This window comes from Artemia franciscana, chromosome 15, assembly GCF_032884065.1.
Source record: "Artemia franciscana chromosome 15, ASM3288406v1, whole genome shotgun sequence".
NCBI lineage: Eukaryota > Metazoa > Arthropoda > Branchiopoda > Anostraca > Artemiidae > Artemia > Artemia franciscana.
Window position 1 is genome coordinate 4,137,183 of NC_088877.1, and position 26,146 is coordinate 4,163,328.

At 34.0% G+C, this 26,146-nt stretch overlaps 1 protein-coding gene and 1 long non-coding RNA gene across 5 annotated transcripts in view; one reads left to right on the forward strand and one right to left on the reverse strand.

Moving 5' to 3' along the window:
- Positions 1-82: 82 nt before the first annotated feature.
- Positions 83-26,146, reverse strand: part of LOC136036718 (coiled-coil domain-containing protein 39-like) — a gene marked incomplete in the record, with an annotated part of 149,037 nt that continues 122,973 nt past the window's right edge. For all 4 annotated transcript variants that reach the window (XM_065719061.1, XM_065719063.1, XM_065719064.1 and 1 more), the window contains 3 exon segments: positions 83-589; positions 19,959-20,162; positions 22,727-22,833. In XM_065719061.1, the coding sequence (XP_065575133.1) occupies positions 347-589; positions 19,959-20,162; positions 22,727-22,833 (554 nt within the window).
- Positions 8,761-18,706, forward strand: LOC136036721 (uncharacterized). The gene is made up of 2 exons (XR_010619771.1): positions 8,761-8,841; positions 18,335-18,706. It is a non-coding gene; the product is annotated as an uncharacterized LOC136036721 (long non-coding RNA).

Here is a 26,146-nt window from a genome sequence, read left to right on the forward strand (position 1 = left end):
AGCATTCTCTTATGCATGTGCTACGTCTTTTGGTTACAAAATCTTTTTTTTTGTTCTACATTGGCAATTATTAATCATAACCTTTCCCTTCCCCTCTTCTGTGGGTTATTTGTTGGTTTTTGGGTGTTCTTCCTTGAATATCTAAGTATGTGCCTTTATTCAAGTGCATACATGTGCAGCTGCATAAATAAGGAAAAGGCATTTGGTTAAAAAGGAATTTTTCGTTCCTGTCGTAAATATGTTTTTCTGTTTTTTTTTTTTTTTTCATTTGTCAACTATAATCACTTCTTATTTTTACAAACGTTCAAGATCATTTTCCAAAAGTTATTACTCGTAGAAGAGCTTGTCAAGAGTCATGCTTATTGTCGCTCATCATCCCAAGTGGTCCAAGATCGACAGAGAGACTGACCCGACCTGTCTCAAGATCCAACATTAGCCCTTCACTTGTCATTGTGGTTATACCATTCAGACAGGTTGTTCCATTTTCTAATGGTTCTGATTGAACTGAAGAGGTTTCTTTGCTCATTTTAGATAAAAGCTCCTGTGCTTCCATCTGTTTCAATCTTAATTCTTGGCATTCGACCAACATCTAAAATACAGAAAGTTGTTTTAATCGCTTTTAAATAAAACTTATTTATTTCATTTACGCCGATATTCAAAACCACTTGAACAATATATGTTTTAACTATTATTTTAGATTTTGTTTCTTCATATATATAACATAAAATAAAACTATAAAAAAGCGACCTGCGGAAGAAATGGAAAATAGTAGGAAACAAAGTTCGAGATTGATTTGAGTGTTGTGCACATGACACTCCAACCCTTCGGATCTTTAAGGGGACAGTAATCTAATAAAATTTAAGGAAAATTCTATTCGTTTGATTGTTCAATCTCATTTATGTCTGCCTTGAAATTGACTGGACCATTCCCTTCAATTCTATTAGTCTTAGATTAATCTATTTTCTGCCGAGTAATTTCTGTTCCTTCTAAGTTTCAACTAACGAACGACATTGTTTCTATTTATTTCAGATTGTATCACCGTTTTTTATTCCTCTTAGAAATGTTTTATGAATTTTTTCTGTATTTAAATAAAACTTTTTTGTTCAATTTAAACAAAAACTTAACATGACATCCTTTATTTATTATATTATATACATTTTATTAAGCATATTGTTTGGACTTGTTGCCTGAAGGATAAAATCAGAAATATGATTATAGGTGAATGAGCTGGGAAATAAATGAGATATAGGGACAAAATCATACCTAAGCCATTTACGGTTGAGTTTAATTACAAATAATTTTTGAATTGCTGCCCGAAGGATAAAGTTAGAAATAGAAATATAATTGAGTAAGTAGGGAAACGAACGCCAAATGGGGGCACAATTATACCTACGCCAGCTATAGTTAAGTTTAATGACAAATTATTTTTTACTTCTTTCCTGAAGGATAAAACCAAAAATAGGATTATATTTGAGTGAATTGGGAAAATAATAGGAAATAAGGGTATCATCAAACCTAAGCGAGTTATAGTTAAGACTAATGGCAAATTATTTTTGACTTTCTACCTGAAGGATAAAATCAGAAGTAGGAGTATACCTGGAAAAGTTGAGAAACGAATGCAAATGGGGTCGCAATCATACCTATGCCAGTTATAGCTAATTTTTAAACTACATTGGCCTGCCACAATATTAAGAACTATCAGGAATGGGATTATTTATGGCCACGTGAAAATACTGAAAAACAAAACGAACATTTTGGGAGGAGAACTGCTTCTCTTCTTCAGCAAGAACAAAAGATTTTTAAGGAAAACAAACAAACAAAAATAAAAAAATACACACACACATATATATATATATATATATATATATATATATATATATATATATATATATATATATATGGAAAGACAAAGAAAACCAAAAGAAAACAGAGAGTCAACGTGAAAAAACCCCCCAATAAAATCCAATAAAAAGCCAAATATTAAAAGATGCAGTCGACAAAAAGTAAAAGACACACAGGAAAGAATGCGAAATGACTGAAGAAGAATATCGAGAATTCGGAATAACCTAGTCTAACTCAAACAAGCAGAATTAGCATGAGTAGGGCTAATACCCCCTTACCTTCTGAACACCAGAACATAATATGAACTTTACTGTCAACAAAATGCATATCAGATATTTTTACTTTAAGAAATAATCAATTATTAAGACTTTAAGGGATAAATATCACTATATGTATATTAAACTGTCAATCCACATTCATTTGTTTTATTTCAGTAAAGGGCAAATTATGTGCTAGCCTTCAGAAGGCACTGGAGGGGGATGTCAGGCCTATTCATGTTCATTTTTGCTCGTTTTGAGTTTGAATTGGTTATTTATTTTAATTTCTGCTCGTTTTGGGCTTCAATTCTTTATTGATGGTGGTTTGTGATAGTTTTACGCTTAGAAGATTATTTTACATTATTTCAGCTCATTTTTGGTTTAATGGGACTCTTTACTTTTCTTTGAAAAACTTATTTTGTAGAAAAGTTTCTGAATTATTTTCTGTTCGTTTTTCATTGGAATAGTTTTTTTCATGGAAAAAGAAAATAACATTTTAAATATTTTCGGTTTTTTCTTTATGAATCCATAGCTTGGTTTGCTGTTAGTTTATTGTAGAAAGTTTTCAACAATTTTTACTGGATGTGTTTGGAAAATTCCTCTCCCACCTAGGGAGAGGGCTACTTGCTCTTAAATCAGTTTTGACTATTGAAAACGGCACTACAACTTTTAATTTCCACCAGATTAGCTCATTTTAAAGTTTCTAGGTTATTGCTATCCATGATAGCGCTGCGCTGCCTATGATGTTGCTTATATACCCTTTTGAAAACCTACATGCATACAGTTTTTTTGTTTCATTGAAACCCCCCCTATGCGTTCCCTTAAAGTTTCACCTTAATACCCTTTTCCTCATTAGTTACAACAATCGTAGCAGGAATATTAATCAAACAGTTCGTGGTAACGAACTGTAGTAAGGAGCGACCCGATTTCGATACTAAAAGATATATCAAAAGAATTGGATTTTTATGCTGATTTTAAATATATAAGTTTCATCAAATTTAGTCTTTGTCATCAAAAGTTACGAGCCTGAGAAAATTTGCCTTATTTTGGAAAATAGGGGGTAACACCCCCTAAACGTCATAGGATCTTAACGAAAATTACACCATCGCATTCAGCGTATTAGAGAACCCTATACACAAAATTCCAAGGTCCAATCTACAAAAATGTGGAATTTCGTATTTTTTGCCAGAAGACAAATCACGGGTGCGTGTTTATTTTTTTTTTTCCCAGGGGTCATCGTATCGACCAAGTGGTCCTAGAGTGTTGCAAGAGGGCTCATTCTAACGGAAATGAAAAGTTCTAGTGCCCTTTTTAAGTGACCAAAAAAATTGGAGGGCACCTAGGCCCCCTCCCACGCTCATTTTTTCCCCAAAGTCAACGGATCAAAATTTTGAGATAGCCATTTTGTTCCGCATAGTCGAAAATCATAATAACTATGTCTTTGGGGATGACGTACCCCCCACAGTCCCTGGGGGAGGGGCTGCAAGTTACAAACTTTGACCAATGTTTACATACAGTAATGGTTACTGGGAAGTGTACCGATGTTATCAGGGGGATTTTTTTGGTTTGGGTGTGGGGTTCAGGGGAGGGGGCTATATGGGAGGATCTTTCCTTGGAGGAGTATTTCATGGGGGAAGAGAAATTCAATGAAAAGGGCGCAGGACTTTCTAGCATTACTATAAAAAAACAATGAAAATATAAACATGAAAAAGTTTTTTCAATTGAAAGTAAGGAGAAGTATTAAAACTTAAAACGAACAGAGATTATTACGCATATGAAGGGTTCTAAAAATACTTTAGCATAAAGAGCGAGGTATTTAGGAGGAGATAAATACTTCGCTCTTTATGCTAAAATTTTTTTTAATAATTTCAACTATTTATTCTACGGCCTTTCTGATTCAGGGGTCATTCTTAAAGAATTGGGATAAAACGTAACGTAAGTTACGTGAGTTATGTACGTTTGTTACGTAAGTTAATTCTTAAGTTACGTTTTTTTTTTACTAATAAAAACGTTCGTTAAAAATTAAAAGATCTAGTTGCCTTTTTGAGTAATCGAAAAATTGGAAGGCAACTAGACCTTCTTCCCCACCCCTTATTTCTCAAAATCGTCTGATCAAAACTAAGAGAAAGCCATTTAGCCAAAAAAAGAATTAATATGCAAATTTCATTTTAGTAATTTATGTACGGAGAGCCAAAATCAGACATGCATTAATTCAAAAACTTTCAGAAATTAAATAAAAAAAACAAGTTTTTTTAAATGAAAGTAAGGAGCGACATTAAAACTTAAAACGAACAGAAATTACTCCGTATATGAAAGGGGCTTTTCCTCCTCGACACCCCGCTCCTTGCGCTAAAGTTTGATTCTTTCTCGCAACTCTACTTTTTAAAACATTAAAAAAACTTTAGCGTAAAGAGCGGGGTGTCGAGGAGGAAAAGCCCCTTTCATATACGGAGTAATTTCTGTTCGTTTTAAGTTTTAATGTCGCTCCTTACTTTCATTTAAAAAAACCTGTTTTTTTTATTTAATAGTGCACACATAGTGTCTTATGGATGGTTCAAAATACGCCACAACTTACACTGAAGGGTCCAACCTAACAATGTCAGCCGTTCTTGAGATACTGCTTTTGACAATCTACATGCTCAGAGTTGGTTTTCATTTAGTTTAAGATCCGCCTAAACATTCAGAAGGCTTCACCTTAATATCCTTAGCTTGCGTACAAGCAATAGTTAGCAGTGTACAAGTAATAAATAGTTTCTAAAGCATCGTTAATGCGTCTTCTTGACAACCTATATGCGCATAGCGTGTTTTGATTTAGTTCAATACTGTTTCACTATTCCCAAAAATTTTCGACTCAATACCCTTAGACTTAGTAGCAGTACTACCAGCTATAAAAGTAATAGTAGTAGTAATAGTTATAGTTGATAGTGATAGCCTTGGCTTTAGTAGTGGTAGTAGCAGTAGTAGTAGTATGAGTAGAAGCATTAGCATTAGGATTCAAATATTGACATTTGGTATGTTCAGTATCCCCCACAACAAACCCTGTAATTTTCAACTTCACTCACCAAATCTTTCTTAAAATATTTTTGATGCAGCCTTTGGAAAACTTGTATACAGACGGCGTGTTGTGATTTAGTTTGCCTTCCCCTCTCAATATTCCATGAAAATTTCCCCTTCAGTTTCTTAAGTATATTTGATATAGCACTCACAGATACAGTATTACTGCACTTCTAGTACTACTATTACTCGTAGTGCTAGAAGCAGAATTAAGTAGCAATATTACTAATTAGAGCTATAAGATAATAAGCTAGAGTAGTAGTACTAGAAGCAGTATTAAGTAGTAATATTACTAATTAGAGCTATATAAATAATATTACTACAATAGCACTAGAAGCAGCAGTAGTATTAATATTTCCGTTTGGTCAGTTGAACATCCCCCTCATCAAGTCTTGGAAGTTTCAACTTAATAAATTTAGCCAATGCTATGACATCACTGATTTGCCCTTTTTATAACCTGTATATTCATACACTTCCTGAAATCTTCATCTTAATGCTCTTAGACCTATAAGTATTCGCAATAGAACTAGTGGTTATATTAGATGTAGCAGTAACAGAGGAAGCAGCAGTATCAATAGCAGTATTAGCATGTGCATGTTACTTTTTGGTCTGTTGTACATCCTCCTCATGATATCCGGAATTTTTATCTCGATGCGCTCTTTTGACACCCTTTTAATACTAATATTCTTAGCGTTACAGGTAGTTGCAGCTGAAGTAGTAGTTGGCGTAGTTTAGTAGTAATAGTGGTAGTAGCAGTGGCATAAGCATTAGTAGTTGCACATGTTTGCTTTTGGTCAATTGGTCCTCCCCTTTAGATCCCTGAAAGCTCTAACTTTGTACCCAGGTCCATTCCTGAGATAGCCCACACCCTTTTGACAATCTGCATGCACATACTGTGTTTTGATTTAGTTCAAGTTTACCCTTAGTATTCTGTCGAAGTTTTTCAATAACAGTAGTAGCTTGCTCATGTTGCCTTTTGGTCAGTTGAAGATCCCCTCATGATGACCAAAAAGTTTTATCTTGATATGGTAAGCCGTTCCAAAAATATTACTGATACGCCAGTTGATAATCTATATACACATAGTATGTTTTTCAACTTTTCCCTTAACATTTCCTCAGATGTTACTTCAATATAATTAGCCTTGGCAGTATTCCCTACAGAAGCAGTAGTGGTAGTAGTAGTAGTGGGAGAAGTAGTAGCCAGTAAATATTGCCTTTTTGGTCAATTGATCATCTCCCTTATCATTCCATGAAACTTCAGAATTAATGTAAACAGCTACTCTCGATTTATGCCCTTTTGAGAACCCGTATGCACATATCATATTTTGATTTAGTTCTCCCCTCTTAACACTCCCCTCAACATGGCACACCTGAATGTCCTTTCACTTCAGGTGAGCACCTGAATGCTCACCTGAATCGCACCTTTCTCAATAAAACGTACTAAAAGTAGACGACGGACGAATTGCCTAACTTACAGCCCCCACCCTAAAGGCTGCTAGGGGAAGGGGTTGGCATCCCCAAAGACATAATTAGTGGAACCCTAAACTATGTTGAACAAAATAGCTGTCTCAAAATTTGGATTGAATAGGATTCGAGAAATGATGGGCGTGGTGAGGGGACTGGTTGCCCTACAATCACTTATGAATTATAAAAAGGGCAATAGAATTTTACATTTCAATAAAAACCTAGCGTTTCCCTACGGCATAACTTGCAACCTATGGCCCAGGGCTCTGGGGGTTGTGTCAACCTTGAAGGCATTGCTATACGATCTTTGGACTATCTTGAACAAAATGTCTATCAGATACATTTGTGGTAAAGAGGACGTGGCGGTGGGAGGAGGAGAGCTAGTTGCCCTCCGATCACTTTGGGAACAAGAACTTTCAATTTTTGAATAAAATGAGCCTTCTTAAAGTTTGTACAGCCGTCCTTACCATAAAAACCATATATGTCCACGGGGCATAATTTTCAACCCTTACGCCCAGGCTCCAGGGGTTTTGTCAACTGCGGAAGCATTATTATATGATCTTTGAACTATTTTGAACAAAATAGCTATCTCAAAATTTCAATAAGATGCATGTGAGTAAAAGAGGACTTGCAGGGGGGTGGGGTGGGAGGGGTGGCTGGCTGCCTACCGATCAGTTCCGACTCTAAAAAGGAAACTAGAACTTTCGATTAAAAATCAAATGAGCCTCCTCCAAAGCTTATACGACCACCCCTTCCCTAAGAATCTTACATACCCCCGAGGCATAACTTACAACCCCTGCCCCCAGACTCTCAGGCCTGGTTTATCTCAGCCATGGAGTCATTGTTGTATGTTCTTTTAACTATTTAAAAAAATAGCTATCTAAAAATTTCGATCAGATACATTTGGAGAAAAGACGGCGTGGGGACTAGTTGCCCTTGGCCACTTGTGACTCTTAAAAAAGACACTGTAACTTTTGATCTTCAATTGAATGAGACCCTTTCAAAGATTATAAGACCACTCTTTCCATAAGAACCATCTATGTTAACAATGGGCAACTAGCACAACTTATAGCCCTTGCCCTGAGGGCTGTGGGTGGGCTGACACCCCCAAAGACGTAATTACTGGAACTTTCAATTATGCTGAACAAAATGGTCATCTCAAATTTTGATATGATGAGTTTGGGGAAATGATGGGCGTGAGAGGGGAGGGGGCTAGCTGCTCTCCAATTAGTTCTGACTCTCAAATAGGGCACCAGAATTTTGTATTTTTGCTCGAATGAACTCCTTTAACAGTTTCTACGACAACTCCTTCGACACGAAGTGCGTTAGGGGAAAAATAATAAAATAATACATTGTGCCCACATCGCTCTTTACTTAGGCATCGCTGTTGTGCTGCCTATGATTATGAAATTTTTGGTAAAACTTGTCCATGGCCTTTGGACTCAAGATTTTTACTGCAAAAGCTCATAATAGTTTTTTGGACTGCGTTTTCTTTTTTTTGATCTCAAAAGCGTTTCTCATTTTCACCACTTCAAACAGTACCAACATTCACCTTTGCGAATTTGACAAGCGTAATTACTTATTACTGCTGTCTTACAATTTTCAGAGAAGAGTTTTTTTTTTTTATTATTATTTGACCGTATGGTTGCTATTGACTGATAATACTATTGCAGTGTCTTGGCTGTGACATTGTGATCTCAGAGGCTGTTCCAAAGAAGTGGAGACACTATTTTTAATAAATGCAATTTACCCCCTTCCCTTCACTTTAGTATTTCTGTTTTTTATGTTTGTTATTTTGGGTTGTTTCTAAGATTGCTTTGTATTATTCTTAAAGAGAGGAGAACCACCCAAAATGAATTCATGCATAAAACGACTCTTCCTACCTGTTCCTCTTGTGCCCTAAAAATGCCCTTTTTGGAGCCCTCTCTGGATGCACGGTCATTATTTCGTCCCAAGGATACTCTCTAGGGAACATCCTCAGAGGTATTATGTTCATTATTTTAAATTAGTGGTAGGTTTTACAATTAGAAGTATTTCTTTGTTTTTAAATTAGTGTCTTTTTTGTTGATATCCGTTCCAAACAATTAACATTTCCGGCATCAAGACACGATAACATTTTAAATTGTAATCCATTGTATTTCTTTGTCATGTCTGGAGCAACTTCAGTATTGTTGCACAATGTTTCACTGCTCAAATATTGATAGGATGCAGGCTTATTTTTAAGGTTTGTTCAAATTGATAGTTATACTTTTCTTCTTTTGTGGCCTTCTTTTTTTAACAAGTCTTCCAAGGGGCCTTAAGAGCCTTACAATGTTTCACTCCTCAAACATTGATACGACGCATGCTTATTTTTAAGGTTTGTTTCAATAGATTGTTAAACTTTTCTTCTTTTGTGGCCTTTTTTACCTTTTTTTTACTAACTTACTAGCATTTCAAGGGGGGATTGCTTCAAGTGAGATTTTCGAAAAAAATTAGGTCCTAAAATAATATTCATTGAAATCATCCAACATTGACCCCGTTCAATTGCGATAGAAGTTAATCAATTTCGTAAGACTTAGGCCGTTACTCTGATCAACACAAACTGCTATCAAGATACGCAGCACTGGGAAATTAAATAATTAAATCAAACAGTTCTTGGTATCGAACTGTAAGTAAGGGGCGAATCAGCCCAACAATAACAAAAAAAAAAAAAAAAAAATGATTACAATTAATGCATGAAAAGAATTTGCTTTTTATACTGATCCCAAATATTTAAAATTCATTAAGTTTAATGACCCATCAGAAGCGAAAACCTGAGAAAGTCTGCCTGATTTTCGAAAAAGGGGGGAAACACCCGAAAAGTCAGAGGACTTAATGAAAACTACACCATCATATACAGCATATCAGAGGAAGTATTATAAAGGTTTCAAGATCCTATTTGCTAAAAGGTGAAATTTTTTATTTTTGCCAGAAGAAAGATCCCGGATGAGTGTTTATTAATTTTGCTTTCTTATTTTCCCAGCAGTGATCGTGTCGAACCGATGGTTTTAGAATATCAAAATAAGGCTCGTGCACTCAGAAATAAAAACATTAGAGTGCCCTTTTTTAGTGACCAAAAGATTTAAGTCTCCCCCCCCCATACCCTGTTTTTCCAAGGAGGTCCGACCAAAGTTTGAAATAGTATTTGATTCAGTATGGTTGATTCTTTAATACTATGCCTCTTGAGGTAGATAGCTTCGAAGACCACACTGCCTTTCCATGATGAAAGTATAACAGTTCAAAATAGGGATGAAACCTTTTAATAGACGGTGAACAGATATAACATTTTTAACTGGATATTTCGAACACATACACAGTGTTTATCATCAGAAGTACTGCTGATGATGAACACTGCATATGTGTTCGAAATATCCAGCTAAAAAAATTGTATCTGTTCACTGTCTATTAAAAGGTTTCATCCATATTTTGAACTGTTATACTTTCGTTATGCCTCTTGAGAGGACATGACTACCAGCAGCCCCTGAATAAAGGGCTGTAAGTTGTGTAAATTGCCCATTTTTACTTTTATGAGTGTGATTTGGTAAAAATAAAAAGCTGAATCTGAGGCATTTAGACTGTATCTCTTTGTCCTCTTGAACAGTCGCCTAATTTTTCTTTAACCCCTTGAACTTTTTGACCCCATTTTCTAACATTAAGCAAACTTCCTTATACTAATAACTTTTGATAAGCAAATCTAAAATTAATTAAATTCTCTAAAGGATATAGTATAAATACGTAATAGACTTTGTTAATGCAAACCCTGGAATCCAAACTTGTTTCTCTGAAGTTTGGCTTCTATTACTTTATTACTATTACTTTTTTCTACTACTATTAAATATATTATTAATGTACAGTGGTTTCTATTAACAATTGCTATTTAGTTACAATTTTTAAGTACAAACTGTTTACCCCAGGTTCTCTCAAATATAAAGGAAGCTGCGACCCGCCTTTGTCCCGTAATTTTTTTTTTTATTCAAATTGGGTTTCATATAAAAATATTTCTAACATCCCTGAATCATGATCATCCAAGGAAAAATGCATCCCTTGAAACTGTTTAGGATGGAGCTTGACATATAACTGATTAAAAGAAGGGAGCTGTCACACTGTAGTTTCAATATTAGGGGGTTAGTTAAAAGATGATCCTCAGATTGAAGGGAGACAAAGGGAAAATCATAACATTCTCTTCTTCTTCATATTTATTTGATGTTCAGCAAAAGGCAAAAGAAGACTGGGGTTTTGGGCGTTTCATGCAAACCCCCTCCCACCGCTCTAAAAAAACAGAAGGACCCCCTTGTTTTCTATTTCAATAGATGATGCACAACTATAGACCAATGTAACTAAATTCTATCAAGCCTCAAATAAATAATCTCAGTTAAACAAGGATTAAAAAATTAGTTTCTATTTTGTTCATTTCTTAGGCACTGCAACAGCAGATAAATAAAAAAAAGTTTTTTCAACTTAAAAATCTGTTATCAAAATTCTGTTTTTCGGAGTTTTGGTTATTATTGAGCTGAATTACTCCTTACTAACAGCTCATTACCACGAAATGTTTGAAAGAGCAAGGTATTGAGGAGGGACATCCACCTCAATGTACGGAATAATTATCTTTTCATTTTAAGTTTCAATGTTTATCCTTGCTTTCAGTTTAAATTTTTTTTTCTTTTCAGATAGATTCTAAAAAAAGCGGGGAAATCCAACTCATTCCTCCACGATAAATCCCATCCACAAAGGAATTCCTTCACGGAAAGTTTTTCCCGCATCAAATCTCCCCCTTAAGAATTCCTCCTGGACAATTCTGTCCCCGCTAAAAATTCCTCCCAGAGAGCTTCCAGCGTACAATTCCACCTGGAAAACTCTCCTAAGCCTACTTTCGTTTGAAAAAAAACAAACTTTTTTTTAAAAATTAAAATTCAGATCATTCTTCAAATTATGCTGGAAATCCCCCCACAATGAAAAATTTTCTCGGAAATTCCCCCACCCACCCGCTAATGGAAAGTTTCTTCTGCGGAAAATCCCCCCTCTTCGCTGTTTGAGCCCCACTAAAAAAATTCCCAGAGGATGATTCCCCTGGAACATCTCCAAATATACAATTGAGTCGACTCAGAAAAAGTAAGCCGAACAAAGACAACTTCATAGAGGAATTGAGGAGTTTACTGAAGTGCCACTGCTACAGCAATAGCAGTAGCACTTCTACTGCTACTGCCACTGCTTTTGCAACGGAAGCTTAGGGTACTAAGTAAAACTTTCAAGGAATGGTGAAGTGAATCACAGAATTAAAGAGGATAAAGGGCACATCAGTAACATAATATATTAGGAACAGTTTATAGCATTCAGTTGAAATTTTCGGGTATTTTGAGGGAGATGTTCAACTAGCCATAATGCACTATGGGAATGATACTGCTACTATTACTGTTGCTAATACTACTACTGCAACTGCTACTGGCACTACTATTGCTACTTCTATTGCTACAATAATACGAAGACCAAGGGTATTAAGGTGAGAATTTATGGAATATATAGGGTGAGTTCAATGAAATTAAACTAAAGTATGCGTATGCAAGTTGTGAAAAGGGTGTATCAGTAATATCAGTAATTATGTATCAGTAATGAAATAATAAGTTGATAATAATAATAAAATAAAAATAATATAAAAGATAATAAAAAAATAATATATAAATATAAGAAAATAATAAAAATAATACAATAATAAAATAAATAAAAATAAAAATAATAAGTTGAATAATAAGTTGAAATAATAAGTCAGGGCACTTTGAAGGGTACGTTAAATTAGGTAAAAGCGTTATTTCTATGCTACAACTACTACTACTACTGCTACCGCTACTAGAGCTACCACTACCACTAACATTACTGTTGCTACTACTAGTACTTTTACTACTCCTAATATTACTGCTAAAACTGCTACGAATACTACTACTACCACTACGACTGCTACTGCTACTGAGGCTAAAGGTATTAAAGTAAAACTTTTAGAAGAATGTTGAAACAAACCAAATAGAGTATGTGCAGGGATGTTGTCAAAATGACTTATCAACAATATCATAGGAATGTCTTAGAGCAGTCATTTCCAGACTACGGGTCAAACCCACCAGTAAGTTGTGAGCGAGTATTGAGTGAGTCGCGGTCATGAGCATTAATATTGGTAATACTCAGATTCCGTAGTAGCGAGTAGTGAAACTTATTTCTTCTAACTGAAATAAAAAAAAACACAAGTGTTACCGACATGAATAAAGGACATTTAAAACAAAAAATGCGGCTTAAATAATTTTTTTGTTGCTTTTATAACTACACATCCAAGCTGTTGTTTACAAAGTTATTTCAATGGGAAGAATGTATTTGTTTCCGATTTCTCTTCATTACAGTTTCAGCATCAACTTCAAATTTGTTACTTTTAATCGTAGTGAGTTTAATATATACAATTTATTTCTGTATTTATTCTTAATACAAGCCATAGCCGAAAATCCGGCCCCATACAGATATGAGGTAACAGAGAGGAGGAGGATTTACATAGCTTCACCAAATAGGTAAGGATAGTTATCAGCAACTGATAGAAGGAATTTCGATAGCTGTTTATGGTTAGAACTATTTTTCAGTGATTTTTCCACGTTCTGTGGATGAAGGATGACAGATTGCCAAATATTTTCCTTTTTGGCCAACCGTCTGGGGCTAAACGGAAAGCAGGTCGTCCTCGTCTGGGATGGGAGGATGTCATAAATAAAGATTTAAAGGGAATGGGAACTTCCTGGGAGGGTGTAAAGAGACAGGCCTTGAATAGATTAGGTTGGAGGAAGAGGGTGCGTAGCTATGTTGGCCTCAGGGCGGCTTGATGCTGCGGTGAGTTATTAGTAGTAGTAGTAGTATTTTTCAGCGACGTACCTTCTGACAAATCATTTTAGTTCTTCATTTGCTTTTGTTGACATATTAGTTGGATAGTTTTCTTGATATGAGCTATACAGACGACTCAACGAGTCAAAATTTTTCATCTGTTCTCCGAAATAGGCGTCATTTTTTTTTACAGTGATAACATGAATGACATTGCTGATGCGCCTTCTAAAACTTCTCAAAAAAGGTTCTTATGTGTTATCCCGACCACACTCAAGAAGTTTAATCTGTTTAAAACCGGGTTTTCTGTGAGCACTCTCAGATAACCAACTTAGGTTGAGTGAGATAAACTAATATGTAGGTATATTTCAATTAAATATTTCATATATAACGAAAGTAAAACAGTTTTCAAAATAGGGATGAAACCTTTTTATTGACAGTGAACAGATATAAAATTTAATTGAATATTCCGAACACATATACAGTGTTCATCATCAGCAGTAACACTTAGCAGACACATAACACATAGCAGAGTGTTACTGCTGATGATGAACACTGTATATGTGTTCGAAATATCCAGTTAAATTTTATATCTGTTCACTGTCAATAAAAAGGTTTCATCCCTATTTTGAAAACTGTTTTACTTTCGTCATGGAAAGGCAGTGTGGTCTTCGAAGTTATCTATATTTAATATATAGATTTGGTTAGGCTGGTTATTCAATATAATTCGGACTAGACGGCCTGCTTTCCATAATTCTCTGTTCTAGTTCCCATAATTTTGTTACTGAATTATTAAAAAGTGATGAACATTCATCATAAATAGGTATATTCCATCATGATTAACTTTACTTCACTTCTTGAGCCAGGTTGAGATAACACGTAAGTACCAAAAAAAGTTAAAGGAAACGTTCTAGCATTAGCTAAGCAAAGAGGAATGCGTGTCCTATTTAACTTTTTTGCGTTTATCTTCCAGCCATTCCCTGGCCTCGAAGTGTTGCATTCTTGGATTTAATTTGTTTGGGGCGGGGTGGGGGGCGCAGGGTGCAAGAATTGGATGGTGAAAATTCTTGATGCAAATGTATTGGAATAAATGTATAAGACCTCATAAAGGTCTTGCTTAATATTTTTTCCCAACCCGGGGGGGGGGGGGGGCGCACGGTACAAGAATTGGATGGTGAAAATTGTTGATGCAAATGTATTGGAATATAGCTCTCATAAAGGTCTTGCATAATATTTTTTTCCCCAACCCTTCAATTTCTTTTTCTTGAAAGCGATTTGGCAGAAAAGAACAGAACTACAAACACTGATTTCTTTGTCTTCATCCAATTAAAAGTATTTTTTTTTATTCAAGTTCAAGCATTGAAAAAAGGTACTTGTAAGTTAAAATCTATTCGAAATTTGTTCTCAAAATAGTTTCAATTCCCATTTTTAGCTTCCTTTTTCTTGAATATTTCGGAAGAAAAGGGACACAAATAACTTTGAAACCTTTTAAAACCAAACAAATCGCGAACTTGAAGTAAACTTTTTGGCCTGTTTTTTCTTTCTGATTAGGTTAACTCATTACATACAAAAATTATAACGATTATGTTAAGCCGTCGTCTATGAAAAAATTTAAAAATACTGGCGCTAAGTGGCTACAATTATACCGCCCAAATAAAACTGTTCATATACTTTTAAAAAAATAAAAAAAATATTACAAAATTTAAAAAAATGAAAAAAATTATACTTGTTTTTCCCTTAAAGAAAGTTCGTCCAGCATCTGTCCATGATTGGCGTGAAAATCCCACCCTAGCTAAAGCCTAGTATTCCGCAATGTAATACAGCCTGTGGAAAGAAAAGGGACGTTCATGATCGGGAGTGTAAATGCTTCGTGTGTTTTTACAAAGCGCATTTTTCCCACTTCACTCTCTCTTTATCTGTAAGCATCTACTATACAAGACTTCCTCAAAAACTGTATCTAACTGAAATCTTCTATGGAAAGGTCACCGATATTCTCATAAATTATTTTTCGTTTTCGGCGGCCAAAATCCCTGACGACGAGTGGTTCTGTCACTTCGAATCTGAATTCTCTTCATCTGATTGCTTTCTGGATACTAAATTGGAGCAGAAACTCGATAATTACCTTGATTGTCTTTGTTATGGAATGATATTGTTTCTTATTTTTCTATTAGAAAAGCTATTAACCACTTAGAGCCAAAACAGTCTACCGATATTGATTGAGTGAGTTCGCTCCATTTAAAAAAAGCAGGGATTATGATTCGATAGAGCATCTTATCCTTTTATGCAAATTTGTTTGTTCAAAGAATTGCAGCTTCAGTGTCTGTTCAGGGAGTTGCACTTCTGCACAGGAGATCTTAATCCCATCTCCAAAAAGGTGAACTTGCATCCCAGTGTACTTCCTTCCACCCAACTCCTGTTTTCACAACGTTCTGAGAATTTTTTTGAATCATTATATCTTGATGAGTTGGAAGAAAAAAAGTTACAGCCCCTCAGACCAATATGGGCTTCAGCACATAGGGGTGGCACATGCACCTTGTCAGCAGTTGCAAATGCATTTATTTATTCCAAAGCTTCTGTTTCTCATTTGGTTCTTGCTGGACATGATGAATGACATGTTTTCAAGTCTCTTATATATACCACTATATTGCTCCGAGATACAAAATAAGGGGAGGGGGAGGAATCCAGTATTTATTTGACCACTAAGGGATATGTACTCGGACCTTCATATTTGTATAAATATTCCTTATACCAGCAATTGTCGACCTGTTACTAATAAAAGACATATTCATTAAACAGTTCGGGGTAACAAACTGTAAGTAAGGAGCGACCCGACTCAATAGTAACCGACACTCAAAAAACGAAATTTTGATACCAATAGACACATCAAAAGGACGGTTATGCTGATTTGAAGTATATAAGTTTCATCAAGTTTAGTCCTATTCATCAACAGTTACGAACCTGAGAAAAGTTGCCTTATTTTCGAAAAAAGAAGGAAACATCCCCTAAGAGTCATAAAATCCTAATCAAAATCATACCATCAGTTTCAGCGTATTCGAGAACCCTTGTGTAGATGCTCCAAGCTTCTATCTGCAAAATTATAGAATTTCATATCTTTTGCCAGAAGAAAGATCACGGGTCCGTGTTAATTTGTTTTTTTTGTTTTTTTTTCTCCAGGGGTGATCAGATCGACGCAATGGTCCTAGAATGTTGCAAGAGTGCTCATTCGAACAGAAGTCAATAGTTCTAGTGCCCTTTTTAAGTGACCAAAAAAATTAGAGGACAACTAGGCATTATTTTCAACGCTCATTATTTTCTCAAGGCCACCAGATCAAAATTTTGAGATAGCCATTTTGTTCAGCATAATTGAAAAATCTAATAGCTATGATTTTGAGGACGATATAATACCCCGTGGTCCCCGGGGAAAAGGATCAACGCCCCGCTCTTTACGCTAAAGTCTTTTAATGTTTTGCAAAGTAGGGTTGAGAGAAAGAGTCGAACTTCACTGTAAAGGGCGGGGCGCTGAGGAGGGAACAGCCACTTTCATATACGGATTAATTTCTGTTCGTTTTAAGTTTTAATGTCGCTCCTTACTTCCAGCTAAAAAAACTTGTTTTTTTTATATTTAATGTTCGTAAAGAAGCCACGCAGGGAGATATTACCTCTCAAATCTTGTTTAGCAATTATGTTTTTAAAATTCACAGAAAATGATCATGAGGATATGCGGCTAACGTTAATATCTTTAGCTGAATCTTAACTCTGAGTCGGCCTACTGAGCACATCTCATAAGTCTTTCCCCTCTTGTCTGATCAATATTGTAATATCAGCAAACAATTAAATCTAAAAAACAATCAAAAGTTACTTCTTTAAATTCCCATGATGATTACTTTTTACGGGCTATTTCTGTTGGCACTTCCGTTATTAAGACCAATGATCGTATCTCGTACCCATGTCCTCCCATCAGCACCTATGTTCGCCAGCCTCATAGTCTTCCTACCACTCACATTATTTGTTGGATACCTGGTTCATATGCTTAAAATGTTTCCGAGAAATTTAGTTTTAATAATTTTACCTCATCAGTCTTTACAGCGTTGTTAAACTTCTCATATTTTTGTTTTTTGGCTTTCTGGAAGATTTTCACAAAAGCTGCACACAAAACCACGATTAATTACTTTCTATTCGTCAACATCAGCTCCACATACCACCATGGAAATAGAGCTCAAGAATTATTTATAAGTATCCAATATTTTACCCAGAATTTGCAGTCTTAAAACTGATTGAAAAAAAAAAATCAAACGCAGGTCGCCAATGGCTTAGAATTTTGATTTGTTGTGTCGCTTAATTTTTTTGTCTCTTTCTTTTTCTTGTCTTGTATTAGGATACAATCTATTAAAGTTGCTACGACTGATGAAGCTTAATGATGACATGATACACAAGGAGCGCAACTCGGTTTGTCAGATACTCTTTGAGTCTTTTTACAATGCCAATACCTTTGGTAGTCTTGTATCATACATAACTTTGGTGCTTACAAGACTAAATTTTGCTCGAGGTAAAACCCTTGATGTTTAAAAAGGGGGCCTTTGGAAATTGCACATGTTAATAAGATTCCACTTGAAAATGCCTTTCGGAGGAAGTCATAAAAATGAAGCAGATATTTTTTCCTTTTTTTTTGGGGGGGGGTCTATCATTGGAAGCTCTCTTCTGCTTAAAATTCATTGAAAAATGGCTCTTAGAACTGTTTTAATTAATATTTTAATTATGTCCAACTCTTCATTCGCTTTGGTGGTCGATAAACTTATCCGAAAACATTTTTATTCCTTTTATTGCTTCAAACAACTTATAGAGTATATCTTTCTCATTAGGACGCTTTGAAAGATGGCCCTTGAATTCAAGTTGGCTTTAGTGTTGGTCATCTTTATTTTATCATCAAGCATTGCAGATTCTGCAAGTATCCACAAGTATCCACAGGAACCCATTTTTGGAGAAAGTTCTTATAAGCCACAAGAGAACAAAAGGTACTCAAGCCCAAGTCAGCAACGAAAGTTCAGAAGCTGTGAAAGAAATTGGATGAATTTGCTTGGTATTATTTGCAGTCCTGGCATTGCACAGCAACTTTCAGAAAGAGTTCAAAGAGCATTCATTGATGATTGTTGTCTTAAAAGATGCACAAAATTAAAGCTTGCTTCGTACTGTTCCATGCGTTGATACGCATCCTGATACATTGTAAAATAAAACGAATTGAAGGAAAAAAAAATCAAACTGTAATTAAATTTTGTGGTCCAACCAAGGCTAGTTGTATTTTGATTTAAGAGAAAGATAGTCTCATTTCTAATTTAGAGATATAAAGTATCTTATAAATTAAGATATATAAAGAGGTATAGAAATTTTGGATTGAATGAGTGATGAGTGCATTTGCCAAAAAATTTTAAAAAAGTTATGGCTATTTTGAACAATAACCAGTTTCCAAAATCGAGATACCTTCTTGACAAATGATTTTTCAACTCTTAGCTACAAAGGCAGAAAAGTGTCCAAAAATGTGATTAACTCTTGCGCTTTAGTCCTTGTGATTTCAAACGATAGATTGACATGCTTATGGTATTGTATTAAATACTTGTATTTATGCAGTTGTACTTTACAGTTTTTTTATATTTGATTGACGAAATTTATGCACTAAATACATGCAAAATGCATTGAAAAGAAATTAATATTGATCAAAGAAACTCATGAGTCTATCTAAATGCTTCTCAACAAATATATTTATTGTATTGACGAATTTATTTGATTGACGAATTTTATGCATTTAATACATGCAAAATGCATTGAAAAGCAATTAAAATTGGTCAAAGAAGCTCACGAGGATATCTAAATGCTTCTCAACAAATATATTTGTATTGACGAATTTTATGCATTTAATACAGGCAAAATGCATTGAAAAGCAATTATAATTGATCAAAGAAGCTCATGAGGATATCTAAATGCTTCTCAACAAATATATATATTAAGAAGACTCCTGTGCTAAATTTTCACGACGAATTTTCTAAGATAAGTAGTTTTCTCTTGACAGAAAAAGACAAAATAAGACTATATATTTATCTTGCTTAACTGATCTAATCCCAGGCTTTTGCAATAGCCGTTATGCACGGCAGTTTAAGCAAAACTTTTCAAATCAAAATCACATAACTTTGCTAAAACAGAGCAAACTGCAATAGTTCGGGATTGTGTTTTGGTCTTTTCTCTTGCTTTAATGACCTAGTTTGAGATTTTCACTTATTCTCTTTAAAGCAATTTTAAGCAAAAATTTCCAAATCAAAATCGTCCTTTCTAAAGAGTAATTACTTTTTTCTTGACAAAAAGGGACAAAATATAACTATGCATTCCTCGTACTGAAATGACCTAATCCCAGATTTTCTAAATGGCTGTTATGTAAGGCATATTAAGCATAAATTGTCTAATCAGAATCACATTCTCAAAACTGAAAGTACTTACCTCTTGCTCTGTTTTCGAATGAGTTCTACATTTTTTTCGTATTTCTGTTCGAATTTTTTCAATTAGCATCATTGTTCTTCCAATTTTCCCTTTATAATTAGCTAATTCAAATTGGCAATGTTTCTCTTTTTGACGCAAGATTTCAACCTCTTTGACTATTTCTACATTTTTCGCTTCCAATTGAATCATTTCCGTTTCCAATTTCTAGAAAAATGTCAAAAAATAATTTGGTCCGGAGGCAAAAGTACAAATTCCATTTTCCAAAAAAGATAAAAAAAAGAAATAAAAGTATGAGTATAAATTATTGTGCCCGAAACAGAAGAACAGAGGGATTGCTTGCAGAAAATCTTGTAACAAAAATATATCCTTTCTTTTTACTAGCTAACATTTTCAAATTTTTCAAGCGAGTTTTTATAAGCCACAAGAACACGAGAAATACTCAAGTTCAAGTAAAAGAGACTAAAGTTAAGAGACTGCGAAAGAAATTTTATTGACTGTAAATGTTATTCACGAAGTTGCTGGAAATGAAAATAAAGTGTAGATTAAAGCCACAGTTCCTAAAGTGGGCATTATTGTCCTCTCCCAAAGCAGTTTTTTTCGTGCAGAATAATAGTGATTTTGTGTTGTTATTTAAGGAATATTTGAGGGCTTGAGACAACGAACACTTATTTATCCACCTTTGAAATTGTAGTACTAATCAAAAGAGGTAGATCGAAAGAAATGTATTTCTCTATTGAAAGAACAGAATGAAGATATTTCATTCTCATAAGGTTAATAAAAAATGTGATGAATATCCTTCGTAATATCTGTTGTCCTAGAATTCAGTCAAACAGTTCGTGGTAAAGAACTGCAAGTAGGAAGCGACTCGACCCAATTGTAACCGAGACTCTAAGGCAACCCGAACTAAAGTAACCGAGACTGAAATCGTTCCTCAATACCTTGCTTTTTACACTAAATTTTGACTTTTGGTCCTCTTTAAGAGCGACTCGAGAAAAACAAGGGTAGTTTAATTAGAATAATAAGTTTTTTAATGTATTAAATACTTCAGAGCGAAGAGTGAGGTGTTGAGGGGGAGGGAACCCCCCCTCATGCTGAGAATAAGCTTGACTTTTTATGCCAATACTCTAAGAACAACTCCTAAAACACAACGGTGGTTCATTTGAAACAAGAAGATTTTTAATGTACTAAAAAACTTAAGAGTGAATAGCATGGTATTGATGGGGGAGGGAACCCTTGACACACCGAACAATTTCTCTTTGCTTTCTATTTTAATCTTTTTCTTTATTTCCAGCTGAAAAAACTTGTGTTTTTTTTTTAATTTATAGAAAGAGTTCACAGAGCAGTCATTGATGAATGTTGCCCTAAAACTTGCACACTATTAAAGCTAGCTTCCTACCGTACCGCACGTATTTACACATCCTGAAACATTGAAAATAATACGGATTGAAGAGAAACAAATTTAAACTGTAAACAAAGTTTTGGAGTTCAATATTGGATAATTTTATCTAATTTTAAAGGAAAGATTATGTCCGAGTTGTTTGTTAGAGATTTAAAGTGGCTTATGATAAAATATGGACGGATCTGCTTACAAAGCATTTTTGGCAAAGATTTTCATACAGAAGGACCAATCAGGAGGAAGTTAACTATTTGTTTTTATTATTTGCTTAAAATTTCACATAATAGGCCTTAAAACAAATCAGGTATAAAAATGAAGGACTATTTGTCTTCAAAGAAATAAGGCACAATTTGATTAGCTACCGAAAGTATGTTATAGGTATAATCCAGTAAAAATAAATGTTGCTTTTTATTATCGAATTGAGGGAAAGACTAGCTCTTTTTCTATTTGGTATTTGTTTCACGTTTTTCTAATGTAAAGGACAGCAAATTGAGGACATTAAACTTTTCGCTAGAGTAGCTGTGCCAATTCACGTAAGTAAAGGGGGTTTAGTACTTAAAAATGAATTGGCAAAAAAAATGATTTCAAAATATAGGGGGTGAAAATTTCCCATTCCCCCATTTTTGCCACTACACTGGATCTGTTTTGTGCAGTAAGACTTGAATAAAATAAAAAGCATCAGTATTTTATTACGCAGCTGGTAATACTCATTTTCAATGAAATTATGGATGTAGATATAAAAAACCAGTAGACAAAAATCGGACAAATCAGTTTTACTTTCTAATTCACTAAAAAATTCTGATATACATCCTTTCATTTAGGCACAACGACACACAAAATAATAATATTAATTAACAATATTAATCAATAACATCAATAAAATTAATAATTAATAAATAAATAAAAATTAATAATAAAAAATAATAATAATAAAGCGAAAGAATTGCTAAAGTGAACGATTCAATGATGAATAAAGAACGACAAGAGAAAAAGTAAATTTTTTTCTATAATTTCTAAAAATTTCGAAAATTTTGAAATGGTCATTTTCAAGTCTTAGCCTCGCTCGCCCTCAGAAACTTTATACCGGCTCAACTGCCCCTTCTAAATTTAGAAGTTTCAAGAAATTAAAGAAAAGAGTAAAAAGAAAAATCAAAGTCAAGCTAGTTAATTTAAAGCTCAAGATAAAGCAATAAAAATAATTCTCTTTTATAAGAAATCTTGCAGCACAGAACAAAAATTAATATCCATTTATACACATAATATACAATAAAAGAATTAAAAGGTTGATATACGTCCTTTCATTTAGGGAAAACGACACAAAAATGAATAATATTTAGCGAAAGAATTGCTAAAGAGAACGATTAGAGCTTACCATAATGTTAGCTTTAAGGGTTTCTATCCCACCTTGTCGTGTTTTTAATAGCCTTTCCAGCTTGAGCTTCTCCTGTAATTTCTGCTCTTCTTCTTCCTTCCATTCTTCTGAAAATGTTTATAAGGTTGAGTCTGATAACAAAAATAAATAAAAAGAATACCAGCTGTTTTTTACAATAAAGCTGTCAAAGCATATTCTGAAATGAAGAATATTTTTAGAAATAAATGCTGAAAACAGAAAACAGATACTAACAAACAAGCATCTACAATTTAATGCTATGTGGTTGTGAACAGTATTCGTTTTTAGATTAGCTTAGCACCTTTTTTATAGGCTTTTTAAAAGGCACTTGTGATGAGGTACCAAAAACAGATTTCAAAGATCAGGTACTACCAATAAACAAGCATCTACAATTTAATGTAGATGCGGATGTGAACAGTTTCGTTTTTCCATTAGCGTGGCATCTTTTTTTATAGGCTTTTTAAAAGGCTCTTGTGATGAGGTACCAAAAACAGATTTCAAGGATCGGGTACTACCAATAAACAAGCATCGACAATTTAATACTTCGAGGTTGTGAACAGCAATCGTTTTAAGATTAGCTTTGGCCCTTTTTTTAATTGTCTTTTAAAAGGCTCTTGGGATGAGGTACCAAAGATAAACAGGCCAATTAATGATCTCAAACTTTTTCCTTGGGTACTTACGCGTTACAGTGATCACACCCAAGAAGTGAAGCTAGGTTAATCCTATTAAAGTATACCAAAACATGATGAAAGTATGATAATTTAGAAACAAATATGGAAACTACAACCGAAAATTACGCAAAACGGGTCATCCAGAACGCAATATATTAAATACCTAATTTAACCAACTTTATAAATTAAATATTTAACTAAATATAGCTGCATAGTAGTTTATCTCACCAAGACTAAGCAAAGTATCTCCGAATGCAGACAGAGAAACAGGTTTTATTCACATCAAGAAAAACAGTGTGGTCGCTATAACAGGTAAGTACCTTTCCTTGGTTTCTCATAAATTCAATTCTCCGCGAAGCACCACTCCGAAACTTTCAACAAGGCTTGAATTGTTATATCACTTTCTTGTTGTTTTTGGTTTTAGTATGACACTTTACTTTTCTTTGATTTTCTTTCTATTAATAAAATCAACTTCTTTTGGTGGTTTTAAATAGGTAACATTTATTAGTTTTAAAGTTGCTCTCCGAAAGTTAGAAGCCTGAGCAAATTTGTCTGATTTTCATGAAAATGGGAGAAACACCCATGAAAGAATAACTGGACAAGTGATAGACATATATATTCATTGAAAGACATATATTCATTAATAAAATCAAATTCTCCTGGTGATTCTAAATATGTAGCATTTATTAGTTTTAAAGTTGCTCTCCAAAAGTTAGACTCCTGAGCAAATTTGTCTGATTTTCATGAAAAAGGGAGAAACACCCATGAAAGAATAACTGGACAAGTGATAGACACATATATTCATTGAAAGACATATATTCATTAATAAAATCGAATTCTCCTGGTGATTCTAAATATGTAGCATTTATTAGTTTTAAAGTTGCTCTCCAAAAGTTAGACTCCTGAGCAAATTTGTCTGATTTTCATGAAAAAGGGAGAAACACCCATGAAAGAATAACTGGACAAGTGATAGACATATATATTCATTGAAAGACATATATTCATTAATAAAATCGAATTCTCCTGGTGATTCTAAATATGTAGCATTTATTAGTTTTAAAGTTGCTCTCCAAAAGTTAGACTCCTGAGCAAATTTGTCTGATTTTCATGAAAAAGGGAGAAACACCCATGAAAGAATAACTGGACAAGTGATAGACATATATATTCATTGAAAGACATATATTCATTAATAAAATCGAATTCTCCTGGTGATTCTAAATATGTAGCATTTATTAGTTTTAAAGTTGCTCTCCAAAAGTTAGACTCCTGAGCAAATTTGTCTGATTTTCATGAAAAAGGGAGAAACACCCATGAAAGAATAACTGGAAAAGTGATAGACATATATATTCATTGAAAGACATATATTCATTAATAAAATCAAATTCTCCTGGTGATTCTAAATATGTAGCATTTATTAGTTTTAAAGTTGCTCTCCGAAAGTTAGAAGCCTGAGCAAATTTGCCTGATTTTCATGAAAATGGGAGAAACACCCATGAAAGAATAACTGGACAAGTGATAGACATATATATTCATTGAAAGACATATATTCATTAATAAAATCAAATTCTCCTGGTGATTCTAAATATGTAACATTTATTAGTTTTAAAGTTACTCTCCGAAAGTTAGAAGCCTGAGCAAATTTGTCTGATTTTCACGAAAATGGGAGAAACACCCATGAAAGAATAACTGGATAAGTGATAGACGTATATATTCATTGAAAGACATATGTTCATTAATAAAATCAAATTCTCCTGGTGATTCTAAATATGTAACATTTATTAGTTTTAAAGTTGCTCTCCGAAAGTTAGAAGCCTGAGCAAATTTGTCTGATTTTCATGAAAATGGGAGAAACGCCTATGATTTTCATGAAAATGGGAGAAACACCCATGAAAGAACAACTGGACAAGTGATAGACATATATATTTATTGAAAGACATATATTCATTAATAAAATCAAATTCTCCTGGTGATTCTAAATGTGTAGCATTTATTAGTTTTAAAGTTGCTCTCCAAAAGTTAGACTCCTGAGCAAATTTGTCTGATTTTCATGAAAAAGGGAGAAACACCCATGAAAGAATAATTGGACAAGTGATAGACATATATATTCATTGAAAGACATATATTCATTAATAAAATCGAATTCTCCTGGTGATTCTAAATATGTAGCATTTATTAGTTTTAAAGTTGCTCTCCAAAAGTTAGACTCCTGAGCAAATTTGTCTGATTTTCATGAAAAAGGGAGAAATACCCATGAAAGAATAACTGGACAAGTGATAGACATATATATTCATTGAAAGACATATATTCATTAATAAAATTGAATTCTCCTGGTGATTCTAAATATGTAGCATTTATTAGTTTTAAAGTTGCTCTCCAAAAGTTAGACTCCTGAGCAAATTTGTCTGATTTTCATGAAAAAGGGAGAAACACCGATGAAAGAATAACTGGACAAGTGACAGACATATATATTCATTGAAAGACATATATTCATTAATAAAATCGAATTCTCCTGGTGATTCTAAATATGTAGCATTTATTAGTTTTAAAGTTGCTCTCCAAAAGTTAGACTCCTGAGCAAATTTGTCTGATTTTCATGAAAAAGGGAGAAACACCCATGAAAGAATAACTGGACAAGTGATAGACATATATATTCATTGAAAGACATATATTCATTAATAAAATCGAATTCTCCTGGTGATTCTAAATATGTAGCATTTATTAGTTTTAAAGT